This window comes from Setaria viridis, chromosome 5, assembly GCF_005286985.2.
Source record: "Setaria viridis chromosome 5, Setaria_viridis_v4.0, whole genome shotgun sequence".
NCBI classification, from domain to species: Eukaryota; Viridiplantae; Streptophyta; class Magnoliopsida; order Poales; family Poaceae; genus Setaria; species Setaria viridis.
The window spans coordinates 41,098,202-41,123,275 of record NC_048267.2 but is presented as its reverse complement, the minus strand read 5'-3'; the positions used below and the strand labels follow the sequence as shown (position 1 = coordinate 41,123,275).

The following is a 25,074-nucleotide window of genomic DNA, read 5'->3' as shown; positions in this document are numbered from 1 at the left end:
AGCTAATTCGCAAGACGAATATATTAAAACTAATTAATCCATCATTAGCAAATGGTTACTGTAGCACCACATTGTCAAATCATGGACTAATTAAACTTAATAGATTCATCTTGCGAATTAGACTCCATCTGTACAATTAGTTTTGTAATTAGCCTATATTTAATACTTCTAATTAGTATCACGACATGTGCTAAATTAGCACGTTTGCAGGAGCAATCCTCAGCAAATCTGGCAAGATTTCAGCTTTTTTCTTGAGACCAGTCCTATCAAATGGCCACCCCTCGCTCCCTAATCCCTATGCACACTGAAGCCGGCCCCCTCTTACAATTGGCTCAAGCTCTGCCACTGATTGCTTTGCAGTAGCTTCCACAGGAGCTCAGGCTGTCCAAAATGCAGATGGCTGCAAAGAGGATTGGATTTGGTTGCGTGCACACCAGAGAAGGCATGAATATTTACTGGCCGGAGAAGAAAAGGGAAATCGCTGCAGCCAAACCCTGTATGGAAAGCTAAATCACACTCGAGTGTTTCATCCCCTCCTCACACTCGATTTTTTTTTTCTTTCCATCCTCTTCCCCTTCTTCTTTACCTCCGGCGAGCTTTTAGGGTTGGGGGTTTCGGGGGTCGGAGGGAGCTCCGGGCGGCAGGTAGCGGGCGGTGGTGGCGGGAGAGACGACGGCGAGGCGGGGCGCCGCCCGCTGGGGCGGCGATGGACCCCCCGGTTGCGCAGTGGAGGAGGCGGGGGCGTCGAGCTCCCCAACCAGTTCGCGTCGGCGGTGATGGAGGGCGGCGGTACGCCGCCGGTGGCGGCGGGGGAACCTTGGCCGGACTTGATGAAGAAGATGCCGGGAGGAGAACGCCGGGAGAGGATTAGCGGCGGGCCGCGGTGGCTTCGGCAACGGGGACGCCGCCGGAGCCGGACGGGGTACCGGTGGCGCGCGGGGGAGAGCGCACGAGCGGCGCGTGCAAGCCGGCGGGCGTCGGGGTCGGGGCTCCTGGGGTGAATGGATGGGGAAGATGAGGAGATAAGGTAGAGAGAGAGATTTGATCCGAGCCGTTCGTTTGATAATCAAGGGTCAAAAAAATCGAGTGTAGTGAGGGGATGGAATACTCGGGCGTGCTATGGACAGCCCCTCTATACATGCATCAACTGCACACAGTTGATCGGAGCAAAATCTTACACTACGGCATCTCAGGTGCTTTGAATTGCCACCATACAAGCAAGAAACAATAAAACAAAAGGGACAGAATCACATAAATAGAAATGGTTTCTTGCTGATGAACGAAAGAGTCTATTACAGCACAGGTTCTTAATTAAAGCCACATCCACGGTCCACATACCAAATTTAAAATCCAAATCGTTCAAGGGAAATTGTATATAGTCCACGCATGCGCGAAGATATTCTTACCGGGATGCAAATGCAAAACAGCTACGCAAATCCAAGCCCTTCGTCATCCTCACCCGAACCTGGTGAAATCAAGATTCACGTCGTCATTGGAGAAGAATTCCTCCGACGACACCAGCTCAGCGATGTTGTCAGTGTCACCAGCTGGTTCGCCGCCACTGCCACCGGCATTGCTAGGCCCTGCTTCACTGTAGTAGCCGTCTGCACAGGCGTTGCTTGGCCCTGCTTCACTGTAGTAGCTGTTTGCGCCGGCGTTGCTAGGCCCTGCTTCACTGTAGTAGCCGTTTGCGCCGGCATTACTGTAGTATCCACCAGTGTAGTACGAGGGACCAGCTGCAAGCCCTGGGTTCGGTTCCGTGAGGTATTCAGCAAACGGGAGCCAACTGAAGGAGGCTTGATGAGGGTCTTGAGTAACCATCTGAAGGGGCGGCACCGGCGCGGGAGCACGCATAGGATAGCTCATGTGGTACGCCTCCTGCGGATCACAGCTGATGTTCAGGTCTGGCAGCAGTGGCATGTTGTGATTGATCATCCCCTGCAGGTGGGGAGATGGCGGCCCGGACGGGTTGGCGGCGTTGAAGTTCATCTCCATCTGGGGCGCCGGTGAGTGGACAGCCTCGGGACCGACCACGGGCCTGTTGTATGCGAGGCCTTGGGGCGGCGGTGACATCGGCGGCGGCGGTGCTACAGACTCGGAGGGCGGGGACACGGTGCGGATGTACTCCTCCAGGATGGAAAACTGACCGGGCGGCACCTGTTCGCTCTTCTTCTTCTTCAAGCGGCGGTTCGACTTCAGGCTGCGCTTGGTTGCGTTCCAATGATTCTTGATGGCGTTCTCTGACCGGCCTGGGAGGAACCTTGCTATTGATGACCAGCGATTTCCAAAGTTTTTGTGAGCTCCAATAAGGATCTTGTCGTCCTCCTCCGTCCATATGTCGTTTTGCTGTGAAAATTCAATGAACAAAGAATGCTTAGCATAAGCGACGATCAATTCTATGCTAGAAGGACATAGTACATGCAAAAAGTTAATGCTTCCTGTTGCTCATTCGCCTGAAATTGTGAAAACATTCTGTCGACATTCAATTTGCCAGAGATGGATCATTTTGTTTTGAACGGTAAACTGTGGGGGATGTACAAACAAGTCGGGAGAGATGGATCATTGATGAAGGTTTTCGAGGGTTAGCGTTTCGGGTATTTTCATAATCCTTTTAGGATTCGCCATGGCAACTGGGCTTAGATCCAAGGGAGTCTAAATACTAGAGTGGAGAAACTAGGTGACAGGAGGTGGTACCACGGTGAGGGTGCCAGCGTCCAAGAAGGTGAAGACCAACAGATTTTCAGCGTGTCGCATGTAGTGAAAAACAGGCCTCGGGTGGACACAAAATCAGGCAACCAGATACATGTAATAGCACACCACGTGAAATAACAATGCTTGAAGAGGAGTAAAGGAACCTGGGATGTCACTAATATTTTGGAAAAAAAGGCATAAATCTTAAACCAAATTCTGATTGCACCATAATATTTTTTAGATAAGATCTTCAAGACAAATACCATGTTTGGATGGAGTTTTTGAACAAGTACTTGTTTTATGTGAACAAAAGATGAAATGGGATGCATAAATAACTTAACAATGCGAATAAATTAGTTTATGAAGGGCGAACAAAATGTTCTACAGGATAACAAATCTACCCCCCCAAAACATGTCTACATTACAAACAAATTATTCTTACGTGCGAACGAATTAATGTAGAATGTAAAAAAAATTTAACATCTCGAACAAATGCGTTTATAGGCAAACAAATAATTTACACATGGTAAACACGTAAGTATACAAAAGAAAAGAGAGAAAAATAACAAAAAAGAATAGGGTTTTTGCAATGGTTAGAAAAATTGAGAGCCGCCCATTTATATAAATCGTATGATGAAAAGATAGAAAGTACCTAGATATATCTAAAGAAAAATATCATGAAGTATCAAATAGGTGGGACTAAGTAAAAATTAATGGGACTGTATCTAATTTAATTTGATTTTTTTACTACCTTCCTCATATCAACGACCAGTAGTTTTTTTTAAAAAATACTTGAAAGTATCAACTAGTATCAAATATATACAAAATTGCAAAAAAGTATACATATGTTGGACAAATAAATAGATAATTATACAAAATAAAATAAAAAGAATGTCAAAGGGAAAAAGATAAGGAAGCAATAAATAAAAATAAATTTAAAGAAAAAAGAAATGAAATAGAAACGAGATAGTAAAACAAAGTGGAAGACAAAGTAAAACAAAAAAGGAAAGAAAGTGAAAGGAAAATGAGAAAACCGTCACATGAGCTGTACCTGGACCATGATTTCCATGTGTAGGAGGCCGAAAAAGTCTTAACGGGCCAAATTTATGCCACTCGGGTGACAGATAGTTATCTGCCACTTTAGTGTCAGATAGCTGGACACGAGCATGGCGGGTGAGCCTCTAAAGCGAACGCAGAATAGGAAGCCAACTGGCCGGGGTAGTAAACTAGCAGCATGTAAAGAAAGAACGACAAGAATGTGATCCACCAAAGGAATAAAAACTAGCTAAACAACAAATATTGATCTAAGAGGTCATTTTAATCTGGTCGAAAAGATAGAAAAAAAAGGAGCACGTTGTATACGCGATTTTTTCTGCTTTCACATTTTCCTTTCCTTCTCCATGCGAAATCTAAGCTAGGAAAAGGTGGATGAGATTTAAGAAAGATCACAACATTTAATGAGTACTACTTTGTGCCTCAATCTCTAGTATTAAAAGGGTGAAATGTGCTGGAATATTAAGCGTTTCTTTAATTACTGCCTGCCAGGTCCATAAACTCTTAAGTGGGATGCATAATACCATAAACTGATTTTGGAATACGAGTTCATTGCGGGGTAAATCAATTTTTCACTTAAAACCTTGTTTTGATAATCACCTTTCTATCACAATTCAAAGTTTATGTGCAACAAAAAGAGGAAGTAAAGGCTTGGACAAAATACACTTACATGCTTTAGTGGCTCTGATGAGGAATTAGATGAATTAGATGCGCTTATTATTAACAAGAAACACATGTAACATTAGAACAAATCCAAGCTATCTAATCTTTTCCTTTGTGATGAGGGAAAATTCTCCACGTTGCTCATGCATAAAGATCACATGAGATTCTCTAGATTAAAAACTTCCTACAAGTAAACCAAATAACAAGAAAGACATGGATCAGACCTTAATGTCAGGATGCAAATGGTTGATCCATCGCTCACGGCACTGTTTGCCAATCCGACCGGGCAAAGATTGTGCTATCACCGACCAACTGCGCTCCCCAAGTTGCATTACCATATCCTTCAGAATGCTGTGGATTTGAGAAGCAAATACTTAAGATCAAACAACGAAATAAAGGGATCTGAACCATGTGGAGGGGGAAAATTCTGATTTGGTATTCTTACCTATCCTCTTCCTCTGTCCATGTTCCCTTGAAGGGTGCTGGCTTGCCATCGTTTTCGATTTCCGGTTGTGGAGCCACTGCAGCATCAATCGGAATGCCACCAAGAGCGTTGTAGCTGGAGGTCGTAATAGCCCCCTCTGGCATTTGAAATCCCACCGGAGTCATGCCTATACTAGCCACGAGGGAGCTCACATCGAGGGGGCCGCCCATGGATTGAGCACCACCAACTTGAATAAAAGAAGGCGCCACCAGATTGTGCTCGAATCGAGGACCACCATGACCAGAGCTAGCAAGGTAACTCACCGCCACCTCATCCCCTACCAACGCCGCTGCAAGAACGCGGTTGAAGACGACGGACTCCTCAAACGCCATGATTGGTACAACCTCCAAGGTTGGAGGCAAGAGTGTGAATTGCAGAGACTTGAATTTCAAGGTGGGTGAGAGAAGGGGAAACAATGGGGAAAGATGAAAGGATGAAGATGGAGATCCAGGCCCCTGGTAATATAGAGAAGAAGGGTGCAAGATCGCCCGTTCACCTCCTTGAACCACTTTCACATCCAATGGACAAAAACTATGCAAAAATATGACGTTCCAACTCTTGTTTTCTTACTTGCACGGCCCATGGAAGGGGATTACTTTGGTATGGGCATCCACTATGTTCGGCCCATTTGTGCCATTAACTCCTCTTATCACCTGGTCCAAAATATTCCTAGCCCAACGTATGAAGTAATTATCAGCCCAAGTTGCTCTTTCACAAATTAGCGGCCCTAGAGATCTCTTCTATAGCAAGGCTAATGAGAGTATAAGTCAGACCAACTTTTAATGGGGATAGACCTGAAACTCGTTTGGCCTTTTGCGGCACGTATCAATAACAGAGCATGCCATGTGGAATTTCCTCATCATTTATTCCTTCCCAGACTACAATCTCTCATGAGTTCATCCTTGCCTTCCTCGGGGCCCAAGCGCCTTTCCTTGTTCTCTGAACCTATGATTTTTAATTTTTTTTTGCAACCATGGAGTTAGGATTAGATAGCAAGAGCTTTTTATTTGAGGCAGAAAACTATTAGTATCAAACTAAATAGTTAAAAAAGAATCCCTACACTCAGGAAGCTTATGTCTCAATCAGGGAGAAAAAATTGATTCAAGAATAAACTTTTGATTCAAGGTTCTGAATGTGGAGGAACCGTCCAAATTAACTTAGCTAAAGCACACTTAAGTTGCCTAACACACGATCATGTAGTTTAATCAAGTTAACTTGGTAGTTCGTCAGATTTCATCCGATAAACCACTTAACACAGGATCGAGAAAGCATAGCTCACACGAAGGTGAGTGGTTCTAGAGATTACAATAGTCCATCCAAATTAAACAAGTGCATCAAATGATTACAACATCGAGTTCGAAATTCAAACATAGTTTGCAGAGTTTCAAGCAATAGAAATAAATAGGCGGAAGCTAACGTCGTTGCAGGATATTATGATGAAGCCGATCATGACATCAATGATCCCGATCCTGACCGTTCGAGGAGGTATTCCACTCAACCGTCCAACCAGGAGGAAGCTGGGGAGTCCAAGTGTCACTTGCAGCGAGCTCAGAGGCATCAACATCACCTGAAAAGATGTGCCACAACAAGACTGAGCGACTACGCTCAACAAGACTTAACCGACCAGTGGTACTATTCCACCAACACCTAGACATGCAAGCTTTTTGGCTAGAGGGGTTTGTTTTTGCTAAAAGCAACTAGTGTAGGTCCTTACTTTCAATATTTTAGCCACAAGTTCTATGTTCAATTAACAATCTAAGTTAACAACTATACTAAACAAGCATAGTTTTCCAAGCAATTTATGACAAGCGTTACTATTAACATCATCATCAAGTTCTATTGTTACTCAGTGTAGCATAGCGATCAAGTAGTCCCAAACTGTGAGAGGCAAATGAATCGTTTTGAATTTCTTAACCATGCATGGCGAACCTAATTCCACGACATCCGCGCACCGCGAATGGTCGCTTCATTTGTCAGCCATCCCCATCAATTCCTAGACCCGTGTCAGGCCCACTTCCCTTGGTACAAGGCTCCATAGACCCGGCCTCTGCCGTTCTATGACCACACTTGTCACCACATGCGGCCGCAAGGGAACTCCATTCCAGAGACAGTGGAATGATCCGCTCACGTTCCGGTTCAATCAGGTACTAGGCTTCCCCATCCCATACTAGGTATGAGATTAGTACTTTCAAACACTTGATCACGCACACCATCACATCTCAAGCTTAGTCCGATTTCATGTAGACAAACGGGGCAATCCACCGACCACCAAAATAGTTCACAGAGCCCTACCCCGTCCATCGTCCTTATAGTTGTAACAAAAGGAGAGCAAACAAATCCTATAACTCGTGAGTGACAGTCAATCACTCGACTTTTACCGAGTCCTATTAAGCATTGCCTACTCGGCCTATCATACTAGTGTTCAGATCAAAGGGCACTAATTCATGCATCTACGGTTTCAATCAATTCCTAAAAATGTAAATGCACAATCAAGCAACCAAATATATTGCAAGTACTTGAAGAAAGGAATTTATGCTCCGGGGCTTGCCTTCACGTGAGGAGTTAGCGAACTGGTCTTTGGCTTGCTCGGGCTCGGCTCCGACTGGCTGCAGATCAACTACGGCTCGTTCTTCTAATGCCGGGTGAAGCTCGTAAGTCCTGTCAGCGAGGTTAGTACTGAAGAAGAAGAGGTTAGTACGAAATGCAATGCATCAAGCTAAATTTTCAAGCTTTCTCATAGGATGTAAAACACGAGTTAATACTGAAGAAGAAGTTATATAAGGGTCATATTCACCTAAACAAGGTTCTACACCTTCTTTATCTACATAAGGAAGGTAGGGTGTGGTACAAGTATGGGGTTGTTCTGATGGCAATTGTGTACATATAAGCACTTACTTTATTAAACTTTAGATCGGAAAGATATCCAATTTCTGAATGTTGTTTTGTATCTCTTCCAATATTACCTTTATTACCTTAAGGTAGTATATACTTAAACATTTTTAAAACATAAACCATAATGAAACTGGTGATGAAATTTCAACAGTGAGTTATAGGGGTGATATTTAGATTTTGGTGAATTTTTGAAAAATTTTAGTGAAGGGCATCTTTTTCCATACATTCACCCTATTTATTCTTCCCTAAAAAGGAAAGTGGTTTTTCTTTCTATTTCTGATCAGGTTCCATATTTTTCCTACAAACTACACTATACCACTAACTTATTCGCGTTGGTTTCACATTTTTATCATCTCTGATTTAATTATTATGCAAAATACAAAAGCAACCTTAGATTTTCATGACAAAACTAAAATAGAGGTTTAAACATCTGATCCAGGCCCCACATGATTTTTATGAGCTTCCATTCTCTTAAAAAAGAACTTGAGAGTTGGATTTACCTTTTTAGCATTTTTCTGTGATTTTTTATAATTTAGATAGCTAAAACAAGGATTAAATCATATAACTTTAATCTTAGCAGCGACATGTGTCAAAATTATGTTTATTAAAAACTACACTTTATATTGAGTCTAGAAAAATTTCTTTGATATTTTTCTGAATTTTCTATGACTTTTGGTGAATTTCCAAAGTTAAACACATTTTCTGCTGACTATAAAAGAAAAACCGAGGTAAACTTGCGGTCTAGCCCCTAGGTCTACACTTTAATTGTGTAGGGGTTCCTGGTCTTTGCACTAAAGCCCCTTATTTGACTTTCTAAACCGCAATTGGGTCCCTAGCGCGTGGGCGGCGGCGGCCGGCCGAAATTTCCGACGACTCGCCGGCGGCGGCCGGCCGAAATTTCCGACGACTCGCCGGCGGCCTTGGGATAGTAAGGGGTCGGGGAGGCTTACAGGATCACTTTTGGCCAGTTTGAAGTAGTTGGGGGTGGCGGGGAGGCTCAGTTGGGGCGGAACGGCGCAAGGGCGGGGAGCTTCGGGTGGCGGTGAAGTCCGATGGTGTTCCGGCGGCGGCGACGCTCTTTGCGGGCAACGGTGGGCTCTAGAGCTGCCCGAGGGGAAGGCGAAGTGGCTGGTAGTGTCGGCAAGGTACGGGGTAGTGCGGAAGGGGGAGCTCCACGGAGAGGGCGTGCAGCGGAGTTGAGAGCGAGAGCAGAGGAGTGCGGCGAGGTTCAAGGGCGAGCGGGGGAAGGGGGCACAGGTGGCGCGGGGCTTCCTTTTATAGGGCCAGGGTGGAGCGGCGAGCGAGGCGGAGCAGCGGCGCCAGGTGGGCGGGACCAGAGGGTGTCGGGATGCTGCGGCGGTCATTAATGGTGATGGCGCCATTGGCGGACAGAGGAGGGAGAGGGGCGCGACAGGCGAGAGCGCTGCAGGAGAGGCGGTAGGCGTGGGCGAAGCGAAGCGAGCGTGCGTGGCAACAGCTGCTTTGTCGGGACGCATCACCGATGAGGCAGGGAGGAGTTGTCGCGGCAGTGTCGCGGGGCACGAGCGGCAGAGCCGCGGCAGGGCGTGCCCTCGGGCGAGGTGAGGCGAGGCAACGGGCAGGGCGTGTATGGCGAGCGTGTAGCGCGACTGGGCATGGGGCGCTCAAAGCGTCGTCCTGCCTCGACCGGAGATCGGGCGAGACAACCTCACTGGTGAAGCCGCACCACGCGGTGGCGGCGCTCTAGAGCGCGCGGCGCGCACCCTGGCGCGCTCTGGGCCGAGGGATTTGCGGGATCCCTCGCCGGGCCAATTTCCAAGCGCAAGATATCCCGATTCTTGAACCGCACAACATTAAATCCCTTTACAAAATTGTAGTCCTCAGACCAAAGTTCAACTTTTGTAATTGAACCGAGTTCTAATTCATGGTAGATTCGAAGATACAAGGCTGCAAAATTTGGAGGAACGTCGGTTTTCCAGACTTAGAGAAAAACGGGGGTTCGGCCGATTTTTAGGTCTTTGACTGACTTGAGCCCAAATTGTTGTGCAGACTTAGATCTCAAATTCTTATAAAGGGTTTTTCTGATGTCCTGTTCAACTTTTAAGAGATAAACCCATGCCAAAATGCTTAGTTGAGCTGTTTTCCAAACTTAGCCTGGATTGCTGATTGAGGCTGGGTTGACCGAACTAGCTGACTTTGATCTAGGTTTTGAAGGCCTTTTGTGTATATTTAGAACTTACTCATCTAATCAAAGTTGTTAAGGTCTCGAAGATATTCAACTTTGGTATAGAGCTCAGCTTGAGTTTATATTAGAAATTTCGAAATAAGAGCCCCAAAGTTGAGACTTCAACTGCTTTTCTTAAATTGATACAGATTCAAATTTTGAGTTTTTGAAGGTCTTATACTCAAATTTAAACAAAACACCAAAAATAAAAGTTGTTGGGAAGGTGGAGTTCTACAACTCTTAGTTCGACAGATATTTAAGTTTTAAAGCAAAAATTTGAGTTACTGCTTAAACAACGGTTTAGCTTGTGAGGGACACAAGTGTCTTTTTACCTACCTTTTCCACTGCCAAAGTTCTTCTTTATGTTCTATGGAGTTATTTAAGATTTAAACTGGGTTTAATTAGGCTAATTTGTTACACCGAAACTTCCTAATTAGACTAAGAAACCTTCAGTTTTGGAGAAGTCTAATGTACAGTCCTCATGCATCTCCTCACCATCAGTGGTAGAAGAAGTGAAAGCGCAAAATGATGGCACGTAATGGTGATAGAGGGAGATGAACAATCACTCCTCTATGTTCCCATGTGAGACGGGTAGGATCATGCATATGTTAGCAAATTTGTATTATGTAGCACCTTATGGGATATTCATCGGTTCAATATGATAGTACCATAATGTTGGATGTTGATTAGATTGGTTTAGAATTTTATCTCGATATCCCTAAATGTCCTACATTTAAAAGAAAAGGGAGAAAGTTATGTTCAATTTGTTCCATAAAAGGAAAAAAATATAGGATTACATCCGATGAAATGCCTTACTAGCTCTATCCCTTTTACACAACATCTACATAAAAGATGCTTAGAACAATTTTGTGTTGTTTATTACATAAATATACCATTTACACCCTAGATACCAAGAAAAACATTAATATTTCCATGTGGCTTTTACACAACTTCCAAGTGGACATACTTACATATAATCGAGCCAGAGCTTCCTACCATGTCAACCTCTCCATCACTGACCCTGTTGTACTGGTGTAGTGCCCTGAGAGCAAGGCCCATTGTTGGCATGGCATGATTCTCTTTGGGGTACTTGCACCTCCCTTTCCTAACAGTACCATGAACTTCCCTTCTGCTATACCAGGCTCGAACCTCTGCGGTCAGAACTCCTCCGGGTTCTCCCATATTGTTGGATCCATGTGAATGGCATACACATTGACATGGATCATCGATCCAGCCGGGACGTCATACCCATGGATCTTGTATTCGGTGGATGCATACTTGAGCATTTGGAGACTGGCCTGGCCTGCAGGTTCGACCTGAGCCAGTGGGTTTTGGCCCACTCATGCTAGCTGTCGGGCCGGTCATGGTCAGCGAAAACCAAACCCGAAAAAAATCAGACCGTCCCGAGCAAACAATTAATTTTATTAATTTTTCAACTGAAAAAGAATGGGATGCCTGACCTTGACCTAGCCCTAGCATGAAAACTCAGCTAAACAATGCCCATAGGACTTTCGTGGGCACAAATATTTGGCCCAAAATGAACTGGGATTTTTTTCAACCCATCGTGCAAAATGCTTAGGTCTAGGTGAATGCCTCGTGGGGAAGAAGCATTAGTGACGATAGATAGAGGAGCAAAGTCTTGTTGACGATGCATTGGAGGTAAGACGGATGGGACAAGTTGTTCTGGTCAAGAAGACGTTAGTCTCTAATATGTGCGTCAATCTCTTCTTTGCCTCATCAAATTAACTCATTTCCTCACCCCCACCTCATCCCATAAGTCTATTGTCTAAACCCAACTCAATCTACCCCACCAACTGATAGAACTTGCGGGTTTGCTACACGAAACTATAGCTTTATAAAAAAAACCATGTAGAAGTTTGCAGTAAAAGTTAGACCTACATGCGGCTCATGGTTCAAGAGCGGGACCCTAGAACTAAAACCTCATGTTCACGCCTTAAATGTTTAGCGAAATTAATCAAAATCTATTGGAGATGACTTAGTTTGACAGTCCTTTACTTTGTGCAAAGTAGTGCAGCTGCACTTACATGTGGGCCTTGCGTCAAGACCCGTACACTAGTCTAAAACCTCGTGTTCACACCTTAAAATTTTAGCAAAATTGATCAAGTGTGCCTGGACTTACTTGTGGGGCCCGCCTCAAGAGCTGGACCCTAGAACTAAAATCTCGCATTCACACATTAAAATATAGCAAAACTGATTGAAATTGGTTGGAGATGATCCAGTTCGACATTCCGCTATGTTGTGCAAAGTAATGTGGCTAAACCTTCATATGGGTCCTGCATCAAGAGCTAGGCCTTGAAACATAAACCTCGTGTCCAACATGTAGGTCTCGCATCAAAAGGTAGACCTGTAGAACTGAACCCATGGGTTTATCCATACAAACCCATTCCAACCTATCCCAACCCACTAGGTACCCAAATCTATTTTGGACCCATCCAAATACACCTCACATCACAACACACCGCATGCCTATTTGGGTGGTTAAGCAGGAGCGTCATTGCCCGCTCTATGGTTATTGAGGTTGTCTCAATTCCGGTAGCAAGTAGATTCACTAAAAAAAAAAGAAAATAGTTAGAGAATGTATAGCAACACCCTAGTGGATAATAGGACATGAAAACATTGTATACAACTACTAGAGTGTTGTTGACGGCAGTTAGCACGCTAAGTTGTGAACCGCAAGCACACATATCAGTTGTAGCTTTTCTCTTAGAGATTCCCCCAAGGTTTATCAATCCACGGAATAAGGAATTTGCATGCTTAACTAAGCACTGATCTATGTAACCGAAAGCTCTTTGTATTGGATAAACTTATGCTAACAAAAGAACTAAGCAGTCTAGATCAAAGCAGATAGAGAGTAAAAGGTTGTGAACAAGATAGGTGGAACACTTATCATAGGGATCTAGGATCACTTGCAGATGCAATCGCCATGAATGAAAGGATTAGATCTGAGCGTTATCATGAGTGGATGTGAACCATACCCAACACTTTCCCCCTCACATACCGTCACTACACAAGGGTACTAAACTATCGGACAATAAGAAAATAGCATGATGATTGTTCTAGTTAAGCAATAAAGCAACCCAAAGTAGCGCTGGCCAACCATTACATGAAAGAGCATCATTAAGATATGAATCATAACAAAAGGACCTTCAACACAAGGTTCGACGATTACAAATCAAGATCTCCATACAACCCCAAGGACAAATAGAGACTTTACCCTACGATCTTACACATGTTGACGCAAAAGTAGGTAAAGGACATCCTGTAGATCAGCTGGATCGAAGATGACGATGAACGGGGGTGGGAAAGCCTCAGGCCGATCGGCTTGGGCACCTCCAAGCCGATCAGCTTGGGAGGTTTTTACCTCCTTTGGTGCTCTGCTTCGCGTGGCCTCCTGTAGATCCAATCTTCTCTCCGTTTCCCGACTTTGTGGTGGCGGTGGATGGTATTTACATGGTGTTTCCTCTCTTCTCCAACATTTTTTTCCTTGTAATTCATGAGGGGATATTTATTGTCCTTCATAGGCGGCGGCTCTGGGTCGATGGTTACTGGAAAAACCCTAGATATGTCGTGGACTTCACATTGAAGAAACGGGAGCTCGACCGGGTCCTGAAATGGGCTGGGCCGATCAGTCTGTAGGATCCCAAGCCAATCAACCTGGGCTCTTTCTGGCCCTCTTGGTCCTCTCCTTCCTCGTGGAGGCTTCTATCGACAGCCCATATCCAAATATCCATTAAGCTCTTTATGAAAACCCCCTAATTATGTTGTATTTTCTGTCAAAACACAATAAGCTCCAAAATACAACACATATGCAATAATGGGGTTATTTCAAGTGCCAAGTGGCGGGTTAGTATAAGAATATATATGAAAACACTAGTTAAATAGCACTAAAAGTGTGTCAATAACGAGCGTCAACAAATGTTGATGAAATTGTCCCATGTAGATGTGAGGTTCCATCTTTTGCAGCGAGAGCATGACGTTGATCTTGCACTAATTCTTGTCGAAGTCATTAGCATCATCCTCCACATCATTGTATTCCAGTTGTAACAACTTTTGCCTCTTTGCTTTGATCAGCTTCCATATGAACACATTTCTCTGGTTCCGTACCCCTGAGCTTTCTCTTCACACCGTGCATGTCGAGTCGGTGTAGCGCAGGCACATTGTATCAAAGGTTAGTGACGCCAACAAGCATGAAGATCTCCTCTATGATATCCTTCATCTCGCATGGCTCTTTCGACATGCTTGCATCCACATCCTTAGAGCAGGGTGTTCCTGGTCCTCACCCTGATCTCCCTAAGGATGTTGTGCGAGAGGTCAAATAGCCTCCACTTTAGCTTGGTGTCGTGCCCACCACGGTGGAGGTGTGGACCAGGCGATGCACCATCAAGCGCACCTCCTGCATGATGACGTTGTCGGGCATGACTACATGAAGCTAGACCAAAATGCAAATCTCATGGTTTAATTCCCACTCTTTCTGAGGAGTTTTGCATTCAAATATATTTTTTAGGCCATGTTTGCCACACTCATATAAAAGGATTAAAAGCTACTCATTCCATGAATCGAGTTACAAGTCCTAATATTCCTTCTTTTTCTTTTGGTTTGCAACTAAATTTTCATTTCACAAGCCTATACCTATGGTTTTCCTCCTCCCAAAAAAACTTGGGCTTTAGAGCGTTCTTTATGGTATCTCCAAGATAACATCATGGCATGAAGCAAAGGCAAAATATAATAATAAAGAAACGAACTAAATAAATGTTTTCCTTGATGCCACCTCATGTCACGATCCCATGATCCCACCATGGTCCATGGCTCTTCCTTTTTGCCACTTTGTGGGTTGTCATTTCTTCCACTTCATCTTTCTAAACCTATTTCTCTGAGAGTAAATTGTATCCATCATACAATAACTTATATGGTTGTATCACTTTGATCCAATAAGTAGTAAAATATGAAAATGGATGTATGGATTTGTCAAATGTGCATATACGGTCACATGTACTCTACTTAGATGTACATGTGCAAAATACATCTACTGGCGTGCATGAGACCGTATATGCACACGCATGACAAGTTTGTGCATCTGTTGGCATAGTTTGCTACATGTTGGACAAAAATGATACAATCATACAAATTATTGTATGATAGATGCAATTTACTCTTTCTCTAATACATTGAATGAAACACCACGAAAACTACTAGTATAGCATTGGTGCCTCAGCTTATGGAGTGTTTGATTTTAGGAATCACCCATTCTAGATGAGGTGGTTTATCATGAAGCCATCCTATAAATTTTGGTGTGATTACTACTTTTTACTAATTATTAACTTATGAGGTTTGTGATGGTAATGGACCAACCCATTTCATTCCACAAACCAAACAGAAAGTAAGAAGTGAGAATGTGATAGATAATCACATATCTCAAACCAAACACCTTCTTAATGTCATGAACACCACAAGTACTGTCACCGTTCAATTCCACACGGTAAATCCCAAAGAACATGATATTATGCATACAATAGTGTTTACAAGTACAAGTATGCAATATACATGCACAATGTTAATCAAGAAACTGTTATACGCAATATATAAGCAGTATATAGATACAAGGGCGAAGCTAGAAAAGAAATATAGGGAGGCCAAAGTGTAGCAAATTGTCAATTGGGGGAGGGGGATTCAAGATTTTAGTGCAAAAACATGGTCAATATTTATATGGGCTTGTAGGTGCAAGAAGGATAGGGGGAAGGCCCCTCTGGCTCCTCAAGATATGTGGCATTTATTTGTTACCTATAAAATTTCACAATTTCACCCTAGATTTTCTGAAGAACAGCATACATGTGCGCCCGTGGCTTGCAGAGAGCTTCAAGAGGGACAGCCTTAAACATGATGGTGCCGGTGCCTGTTGCCATGTCAACCTCTCCATCTCCAATCCTGCTCCAATCGAAGCACTGGAGCAGCACCCCGAGAACCAGCCCCATGGTCCGCATGGCGAGATTCTCCCCAGGACACTTGCGCCTTCCCATCCCGAATGGCATCATAAACTTTCCCTCGGCTCTGCCATGCTCAAACCTTTCCGGTCTGAACTCCTCTGGGTTCTCCCATATTGCCGGATCCCTGTGGATGGCATAGGCATTGACAAGGACCATCGACCCTACCGGGACATCATATCCATGGATCTTGCAGTCGGTGGATGCCTCGTGAGGTAGTAGCATCGGCGCGGCAGGGTACAGCCGGAGAGTCTCGTTGATGATGCAGTGGAGGTACGGCAGATGGGGAAGGTCGTTCTTGTCAAGAAGACGATCCCCTCCGACGTTCGAGTCGATTTCTTCTTGCGCCTTTTTCAGTACATCTGGGTGATTAAGCAGGAGAGTCATTGTCCATTCCATAGTCGTTGAGGTCGTCTCCGTGCCGGCGCCGAGAACATTCTTCAATCCAGGTACGAGAAAAAAGTATTAGAGAGTGAAAGAGAGCATAATAATTAGCTACAAAGAAGTACTACTCACTGCCACGAGAGCGCTGATAAAGGTATCCGTGTACACGTCTGGCTCTGTTTTCTGCAGCGACAGCATGACGCCGACCATGCTCTTCTTGTCGTCGGAGTCGTTGGCGTCGCCCTCGCCGTTGTTGCGTTCCAGCTGCTTCAGCTTCTGCCTCTCTGCGTCGATCATCTTGTAGATGAACACGTCCCTTCGGTTAACCGCGTCCGCGAGCTTCCTCTTCACGCCGTACACATCCAGCCACCGGAGCAGGGGCATGTAGTCCCACAGGTTGGCCACGCCAACAAGCGGGACGATCGCTTCCACGATGTCCTTCATCTCCCGCGCCTCCTTCGACATGTCCTCGTCCACGTCGTTGCCATAGGTGTTCCTGGTCTGCGCCATGATCTCCATGAGGACGCTGTGGGAGAGCTCGAACAGCCTCCGCTTCAGCTCTACCCTGGCGGCGCCGCCCGGCGCGGCGGCTGAGGCGCGGGCGAGGCGGCGCGCCATGGCACGCAGCTCGCGTGCGATGACGCTGTCGGACATGATGTTGACCCGGTGGGTCGAGAGGAGGTGCACGGTTGCGACGCGGCGCATGGTGCGCCAGAGCGCGCCGTAGTTCGCGACGGTGAGCACCGAGTAGTCGAAGGAGGCCTCCCGCACGGACGGGAAGTGCGGTCGGTTGGCGATCGCGACGTCGAGCTCCCCGGAGAAGCACTCCTTCGCCAGCGCCGCCGAGCCGATGACGACGGCGTGGCGGCTGCCGAGGCGCAGGTGGACGACCGGGCCGTGGCGCGCCGCGAGGTCGGCAAGCGAGGTCTGGAGCGGCTTCTTGAGCAAGGGGAGGTGGCCGAGGATGGGGAACGCGAACCGCGGCCCGGGTGGCAGCCGCCGCTGCTTCCTGCGCGCCACCAAGAGGTAGTGGAGCAAGACGAGGAGCACGAAGGTGACGGCGCCGACGTAGAGTCCTTCCATGGTTGGTTGTAGTGAAGTGGTGACTGATGAGCTCGGATTTAGGACCTGTGTCTCTCTGTGCAATCTATGTTGTTATTGTCTGTGGATATGGACGTGTATACAGATATGGGATATATTTATATATAGCTACATCGATGATCCAGGATAGGCTTTGTGGAAGAGATGGGTCATATGTCTGCCTTGCTTGGCAAGGTCACGCACGCTGCTTGTCTGCATACGCATACAATGACGTCTCCTTCGCGGTGTGCTGGCGCAAGATTCATCCGACGGGATACGGTCGCATCGATAGAATAGTGCATCTAGTACTTGTCAAATGTTCCGTTAAGCTATATGCAAACAGGTAACCAGGTTGCTGCTGCCAGTCGATCACAATACTGCGACCAGCAGCTCCATGACGACCCTGAACCGATGAGAAAGCAATTACAAGCTTTTGTCCTCCATTTTGGGTAAATTTTTTCCATATACTCCCATTACTTGAGGCAGCTAAAAGGAAGCTCACATCAAGCTCATTGATAATCAAGAGTTTAGATGATAGCCCTCTTTCGGACAGCTTATAGTTTTCAAAAGAGTTCGCGGGCAGCGCATCATCATATAGTTCCACACTGTGATCGATGCACCTGAACCGCGCAGCACAGCTATGAACGAGACACATGCTGACATGCACATGCATGTACAATAATACCACGGTAGTTTTCATGTTAGTGAATTTGATGCACCAAACAATAACAATTCATCTAGAAGCTGAAGTATGCTGCAAAGATCAATTAGCCCTCGCATCGCTACGCTCTGAAACTTCTAGCCTTCTTGTGACTTTCTGGTGAGCGCACGTTTGACACAGGTATCTTGTCGCACGCATCTGTATTGATTAATCTTCGTTCTCCTCTCCACGGATGTGCTGTGCCGTGAGCCGGAAGCAACGCAGCGGCAGCTCGTGCCTCCGACGAGAGAAAACCAAACGAGATACGTGGTTGTCCGATGTTGGAGACCTTTCAGCATTCTGTACTTGATGTAGGCCTCAGCACTCAGGACTCAGCACATAGTTCCCAGAAACATCCGTGGAATTCCTAGCAGGTCTTCCTTTTCTCCGTGCGGCGTCGCCTGACGGCGATTGGCGGTGAAGCCGCAAGGAAACCCCGACTCCCCGAGGGCCCGGGTGAGGAACAGAGGAGATGATGCCGCTGGGCAACGGGCTCGCGACGCGAAAGCGGGGGACGGTGGGGTAGAGGACACCGACGCCGACGCCATCGTGGTGACAGAATTCTCCTGGGACGACGGACGGTGGCAGGATTGCTTGTCGGAGTTGCAAATGTCGGTGAGGAATTGGGGGAAGCTACGAGATCACGGATTAAAACTGGTACCTGTCATATTGTAGATATTAATTAGTAGTATTAAATATAGATTCATTATAAAATTAATTGCACAGATGGAGGCTAATTCGCGAGATAAATCTATTAAGTCTATTTAATTCATGATTAGCACATATTTACTGTAGCATCATATGTCAAATCATGGACTAATTAGGCTTAATAGATTCGTCTCGCGAATTAGCTTTCATCTGTGCTATTAGTTTTATAATTAGCTCATATTTAATTCTCTTAATTAGTATCTAAATATTTGATGTGATAGGAACTTCCGCTGCTAGACATGGTTTTCATATCTAGAAATAGAAATAGGGGCGACGAGATCTAGTTGTGGTTATCAGATCTGGAAAAACAGGATATGAGATACTGTCTGTCCCTTGATATATGTCGTCGTGGGAAGTGTGCTAGTCAAACATTTTTTAGAAAATATTAGCAACATTTATATTTTTAAATAAATTTATTATAAAAATAGATTCAGGATCTATCTAATGATACTAATTATGTATAAAATTAATATTTTTTATATATATTTGGTCAAAATTGATCGCATTTGAATTCTCGGGAAGTAAGAACGATGGATAAAAAGGGACTGAGGGAGTATAGACTAGCAAATATGCTCGTGCGTTGCAACAGAAAAAAATATTAAATTTAAAATGAACTACTTAAATAATTATATATTTGTGCAAATAATATTATCGCATGATTATTATACTTGAAAAAACGATGGAGCATTTTACCGTTAGATTTTAATTGATATGATTGAAAAAGACGACATATAATATATGTTTGTTGCGGCTATGAAATACGAATTCCTCTACTCAAATATTAAGAAACCTAGGATTTTTTTAAGATGTTTCTTCAAAATTGCATTTTAGGATCAGTCAGCAGCACATTTTAAAGTCATGTAAATGTGTTGAGTCTTATCTCTGCTAGGCTTCCACCGTCCATTTTCTACAATTGTGAACCGTCCGTCTAGGCGCATGCCTCGTTGCCGCTTTGATGGCCGGCACCATTGTGAGCAGCGCTGGTGAGCAAGGTGCCCGGGCCGGTGGAGGCCAACGAGCTGGAGCTCCCAGTATTACTTCTGCAGCTTGGCCCCTCATGTTGCCTCCCCTCCGCCGTGTTCTTCCTCCTAGCCGGCAAGCACTGCGGCTGCAACGGACCAGCGCGTGGGGGCCAGAAGGGGTGTGTCGTGTAGGTCAAGGGCCTCGATGTTGTGGCCCATGGCACATGGCGAAGAGCCGGAGGAGCACATCAGGAGGCAGAGTTGCTGAGGGGTGGTGGTCGAGCTGCAGGTCCGTGGCAGCGGTGCTCGATTCCACGACTGTTGTAGCCTGCAGCGTGATTCACGCTGACAATGCTCGATTCGATAGGCAGCAGTAAAGCCAACACCTCCTTGCTCGTCTTCCTCTACCAGGAACACTCGAGCACCACCAAATCCGGGTCGAGCAACCCACGCAAGCCAAACCTTCCTTCTCTCTAATCCCTCTTAGTTGTATTTCGCATCGAGTAACGAAATCAGATAAGCCCCAATCCACCTGCAGATTGACAAGCGTGCAGCTGCAGCTCCCAAATTCGATCTCCTACCGCTGTATCGCGCGTCCTCATGCAGGGAGGTGAGACGCAGGTAGGCGGCGCGGGGAGCAGGAGAAGGGAGGTGATGAGTGCCGTGCGGCCAGCTAACGGACAGGGCGAATGGGAGCTTGCAGACTAGGATAACATATAGAGATTTGAACTTGTAAGCGGGGCAGGGCGGTCCGTGGTTGATGCGGGAACTGAGATGGAGTGGGAGGTGATGTCAACGGTTAATGATGGATGGCTGAAACAGTCGATGATGGAGTTGGATCGCGTGTTGATTTCAGTAAAGTTCGAGGGGTTTTTTGCAAAATAAATGCGTGCCCATGGAGCTAGCCAGCATATATTTGTAGGTTGCGCAGGAGCTGCTATGACTACGATCGAAGATATCTTTCTTAGCTGACATCATAACAGTGAGGAAATATATACTACAAAAGCTGTATCCTAGGTGGCGTTTTCTTTGTTTAGCTTTGTGAACGGGCTCAGGTAGCTGATGGAGAGGTCTGCGCATATATATACCAAATGAGTAACCTCTTGCATTCAAATAATCAGATATAGAATAATCTGTGCATTGTATCGATGGTACATAGTGAACTCAGGACCAGGCTAAGGCAGGTTAAGGTAAATTGAAACTATGACAGCCTCATTGCCACTATAAATGTGCACTATCCAACCTCATTGTGTGGCCTTCGGGCAGTTTATAGTGAAGGTAGGCAGTATCACAGAGGTATACTTTAACTCATGATAATTTAAGAAAAGCATTGAAGTTGCAAACACTAATCTAAAGAGACAAAACTCTAGTATCACTTTTGGATTATTGACAGCAACTTAGCCTCATGAACCTTTGTTTGCTATTCGATTTATACACAAAGAATCGCATTAATTGCACTGTGTTTCAGGGTCTCCATTAGGTTCAATCGAAGATTAGAAGGCATGCTACTCAATAAATACTTAACTGGATTAGACATAGATTGGATTGGACAAGACTTTGTATAAGGTACCTCTGTTTTGACAGAAGTAAGGGGATGTTTGGAAGGCATGTGCTAAATTTTAGCACATGTCACATCGGATGTTTGGACACTAATTAGGAGTATTAAACATAGTCTAATTACAAAACTAATTGCACAACCCCTAGGCTAAATCACGAGACGAATCTATTAAGCCTAATTAGTCCATGATTTGACAATGTGGTGCTACAGTAACCATTCGCTAATGATGGATTGATTAGGCTTAATAGATTCGTCTCGCGATTTAGCCTAGGGGTTGTGCAATTAGTTTTGTAATTAGACTATGTTTAATACTCCTAATTAGTGTCCAAACATCCGATGTGACAGGTGCTAAAATTTAGCACTGCTATCCAAACACCCCCTAAAGCAATTAGCATGGTATGATTAGCACTACAGTTCAACACTTCATAAACACTAAAACCTTGCACCTATAGTCGACACTATGAAGGCCAAATCAAAATTCAGATGTCCAATTGCTTCATCAGTGTTGGTGGAGAGGGAGGGTGTCCACATGTGAGAGACATACCACAAGGAAGCCTGCCCGTGGGTCGGCAAGGCATTTGGTCGAGCAACTTATAAGGCACAACAGCAGGTATCGCTGCAGGAGCTACTGCAACCGCTTCTCTTCCCTGTGCTCTTGAACAGCACGAGCGATGTTGGCTGCCTGCTCCGCTGCTCGTTCTGGTATCTACTGTCCGCGTTGATACACATGCCGACCACGGCGACACAACCTATGCGGGCGCAAGTCGCTATAGCCCGTGCACGCGGCCACGCGCCGGCGAGTACGCGAGTAACGCGACCACTCAGGCTGGGCAGAGCCATGATAGTCCTCAAGGTCCTCGTCGTCGTCGTGGACTTGCCCCAGTTCTCTTCTTCCGGCTACCGTTTTCACTGGTGCTGGATGAGTCGCGCTTGTCCTCATCGCCGCTGCCGGCCTGCCGCATTCGCCGACCCGGGCTGGCACCACCTCGTCACCATTGACAAATTCGTGCGACCCCGGGATGGCGCAACGGATGCCGCACCAGAAGCGTGGCCTGAGTGGCAGAGGCGAGCCGCGCGAGAATCCGAAAGGGAGGGAGGGGCGGCGAGGAAGAACGAGGTCAGCGACGGCGAACGCGAAACGTCGAGAGGCTGCGACCTGAGCTCTGATTTGAGCCGCAGATGGAAGATCCAAAGGTCGAGAATTGACAATGACGTGGCTGATCTTGGAGGCTGGATTCGGTCTTTAGAGGTTTAATAAATCGTTTTTAAACCTAAAAAAATACTGCGAATCTTATGAAAAAATCAGAAAAAAAATTGATAGATAGATTGGGCAGGATTTTGTCAATCACTGTTTATGTTCATCTATGAGGCCCATACACATATGCAAGTACTGATCGTGGGTGGTTTTCTCTGGGCTCACCGGCCCAGCCTACACTGGCTTTGCTTTCACACTTGATTTGTGGTCGTGGCCTCGTGGGTGATTTCTCTGGGCTCGACTTAAGTTATATTGGGCTTTATCAAGGTATGGCTCAAACTAATCCGGTCCATATAAACCATCGGATCCTTAATTCAGTTTGTTCAAAAATGTGTGGATCTAGAAATTCATTTTTTTTCTTGTCTCTTTTTTTCCCCCACATAGAGCCACAGCGTCGACGTTTGATTATTCGTGGTTCTCCTGCAGAAACAACTCCAGCTAAGCGTTTTTCTTAGTACCAGTCAGTTGAGCATCCGTTTGCCTTAAACTAAGCATCGAGAATGGGTGCCACTCAACTGAAGGAGAAGACCACGTTGGCAGCACATGATTCAACATCGACTCCTGTACTCTGATAAGCTTGAGTCAGCATGCCAAGGGGTAAAGGACATGCCGTTCCTCAGTACATGATTGATGCTACATACTCACCGGATATTCATTGAACGTAGACATGGCAGAGCGAACTCGGAAGAAGCTAGTCCAGGCTCATTCCAATCCGTGTCCATGACAGCTAAAATTAGCCGCTATTTCAGCGGACTAGATTATCTGCACCGGTTCTTATAAAAGAGAAAAAAATGCCATACCATTCAATTCTCGAGATCAGTAATCATACTTGCAGTACCATAGGAGAGCATTCATACGACAGCGCGAACGATGATTATTCATCAACAGATATGATGGCAGATCGTCTTCAGAAAAGGTAAGAAGAAACCCGAAGCAATTAGGATAATACGGGCTACCTCTATCAGTCTCTAAAAAGTAAAGCCGGCGACTATAGAAAACTGTATTTCCCCTCTGGCCTTTGCTGTTGTCCCTTTGAAGCACGAACTATGTTACATTCGATCTGAAGCTCTGAACCCTACGTCGCCGTGGATTCTTCCTCTTGGACATGACTGGAAACCCTGGATCCCAGTTCGGTCAGGGAACACACCACATCAAGCAGCACGGACAGGCTAACGTCAGTACATCGCAGCATGGTGTCTACGTGATCAACAACAGTAGGTTCAGAATAAGTTCAGGCATAACCATACACATTACATCTGGCCCAGGCATGTGGCGCAATGTAAGCTCGATCTGTCGATCATGTCCCCGTAACCTGCAAGGGGTTGCGCAGCGGCTGACGGCCCATCCATCACATACACATCTTGATCGGAATCGTATCAATCGTCCACGCTGTTTCTGATGAAGTGAATGAGTTTGGCTCAACGACTTGTAGTTCTCATTCGGACTGGGCATGGCCCTGCCGGCCTTGGGTGCTCATCTTTGGCGGATTAGTCGGTTGGAGTGCGTCCAGCATGGCGCTGGACAAGACTACCAATCACCTATCCGAAGGACACTGGGCACTGAGCAGTATATGTCGAAGAGAAGGACGTTACCACTGAAGTTTCGGTTGTGCTCTGATATTTGAACGACACAGCCACGGGGCAGACGGGAAAGCATAACGTCTCGTCAGGCAGAGACGGATCAGGTTGGTTGCAGATCGCGATGGTCTGGTGTCTCGTCGAACGTCGATCCTCGTGGCAGTCGAAAAGCTGCTCCTGGCCGGCGATCGTGATGCCTGCTGTAAGATGCTGATCCTGAGAAATTCTGTAGCTACTTCTTGCTGCTCAGCTGGTATTGGTCTGAACTATGAGATTGGCTCAGAAAATGGTAGATTGGCAGAGGAACTTCTCTTACTGACTGCTGCATCGTCCACAAGCGATCATGATCAAAACCGTGCCTACTGATGAGTGATGAGTGTTCGTACTCGGCAACATCGAAAATTTTAGTTCGTTCGTACGGACTGGTCGATGAAGAGCTGCAGTGCTACATCATATGCATGATTGCGTAGATGCGGCGAAAGCGAGAACGAATTATTGCTTAAGAATTGCCACTGGGCACATTCTGATGAGAGTGCAAACTAGTTTTATAGTTCTGCTGCATCTGCAATTGCTTCTGCGTTTTGAAAGCCAGTTTGATGCAGCCTTACTAGCTGCTTCCCGAAGGAACAAAACAACACGATGTGACTGGAAATCTTCTTCTTTTTTTTATCAACCGTTGACAAGAAATCTGAAATCAATGGTTTTTTCCCAGTCAGTCTGCTCTATTTCTGACGTCCTAAACCTAAGGGACTGAATCTACCTCCGGTTCTTTGTTATATCTTTGTTTAAAAAAAGAGCAAGATGAAGAAAAAAGAAAAGGAATCCGGCTCTTTTCTAGCTGGCTTTTCTTTTCCTCTCGTGCTTA

At 45.6% G+C, this 25,074-nt stretch overlaps 2 protein-coding genes across 2 annotated transcripts; both read right to left on the bottom strand.

The window, feature by feature from the left end:
• Window positions 1-1,249: 1,249 nt before the first annotated feature.
• LOC117856545 (uncharacterized) lies at window positions 1,250-5,223 on the bottom strand. Its single transcript, XM_034738886.2, has 3 exons — window positions 4,853-5,223; window positions 4,632-4,758; window positions 1,250-2,346 (listed from the first exon to the last, which is right to left on the bottom strand). The coding sequence occupies exons 1-3, from the start codon at window positions 5,221-5,223 to the stop codon at window positions 1,456-1,458; spliced, it is 1,389 nt and encodes a 462-aa protein (XP_034594777.1). The 3' UTR covers window positions 1,250-1,455.
• A 10,261-nt stretch (window positions 5,224-15,484) lies between these two features.
• LOC117855261 (cytochrome P450 81Q32) lies at window positions 15,485-17,550 on the bottom strand. The gene is made up of 2 exons (XM_034737571.2): window positions 16,502-17,550; window positions 15,485-16,423 (listed from the first exon to the last, which is right to left on the bottom strand). The coding sequence occupies exons 1-2, from the start codon at window positions 17,450-17,452 to the stop codon at window positions 15,809-15,811; spliced, it is 1,566 nt and encodes a 521-aa protein (XP_034593462.1). The 5' UTR covers window positions 17,453-17,550; the 3' UTR covers window positions 15,485-15,808.
• Between the last annotated feature and the right edge of the window lie 7,524 nt (window positions 17,551-25,074).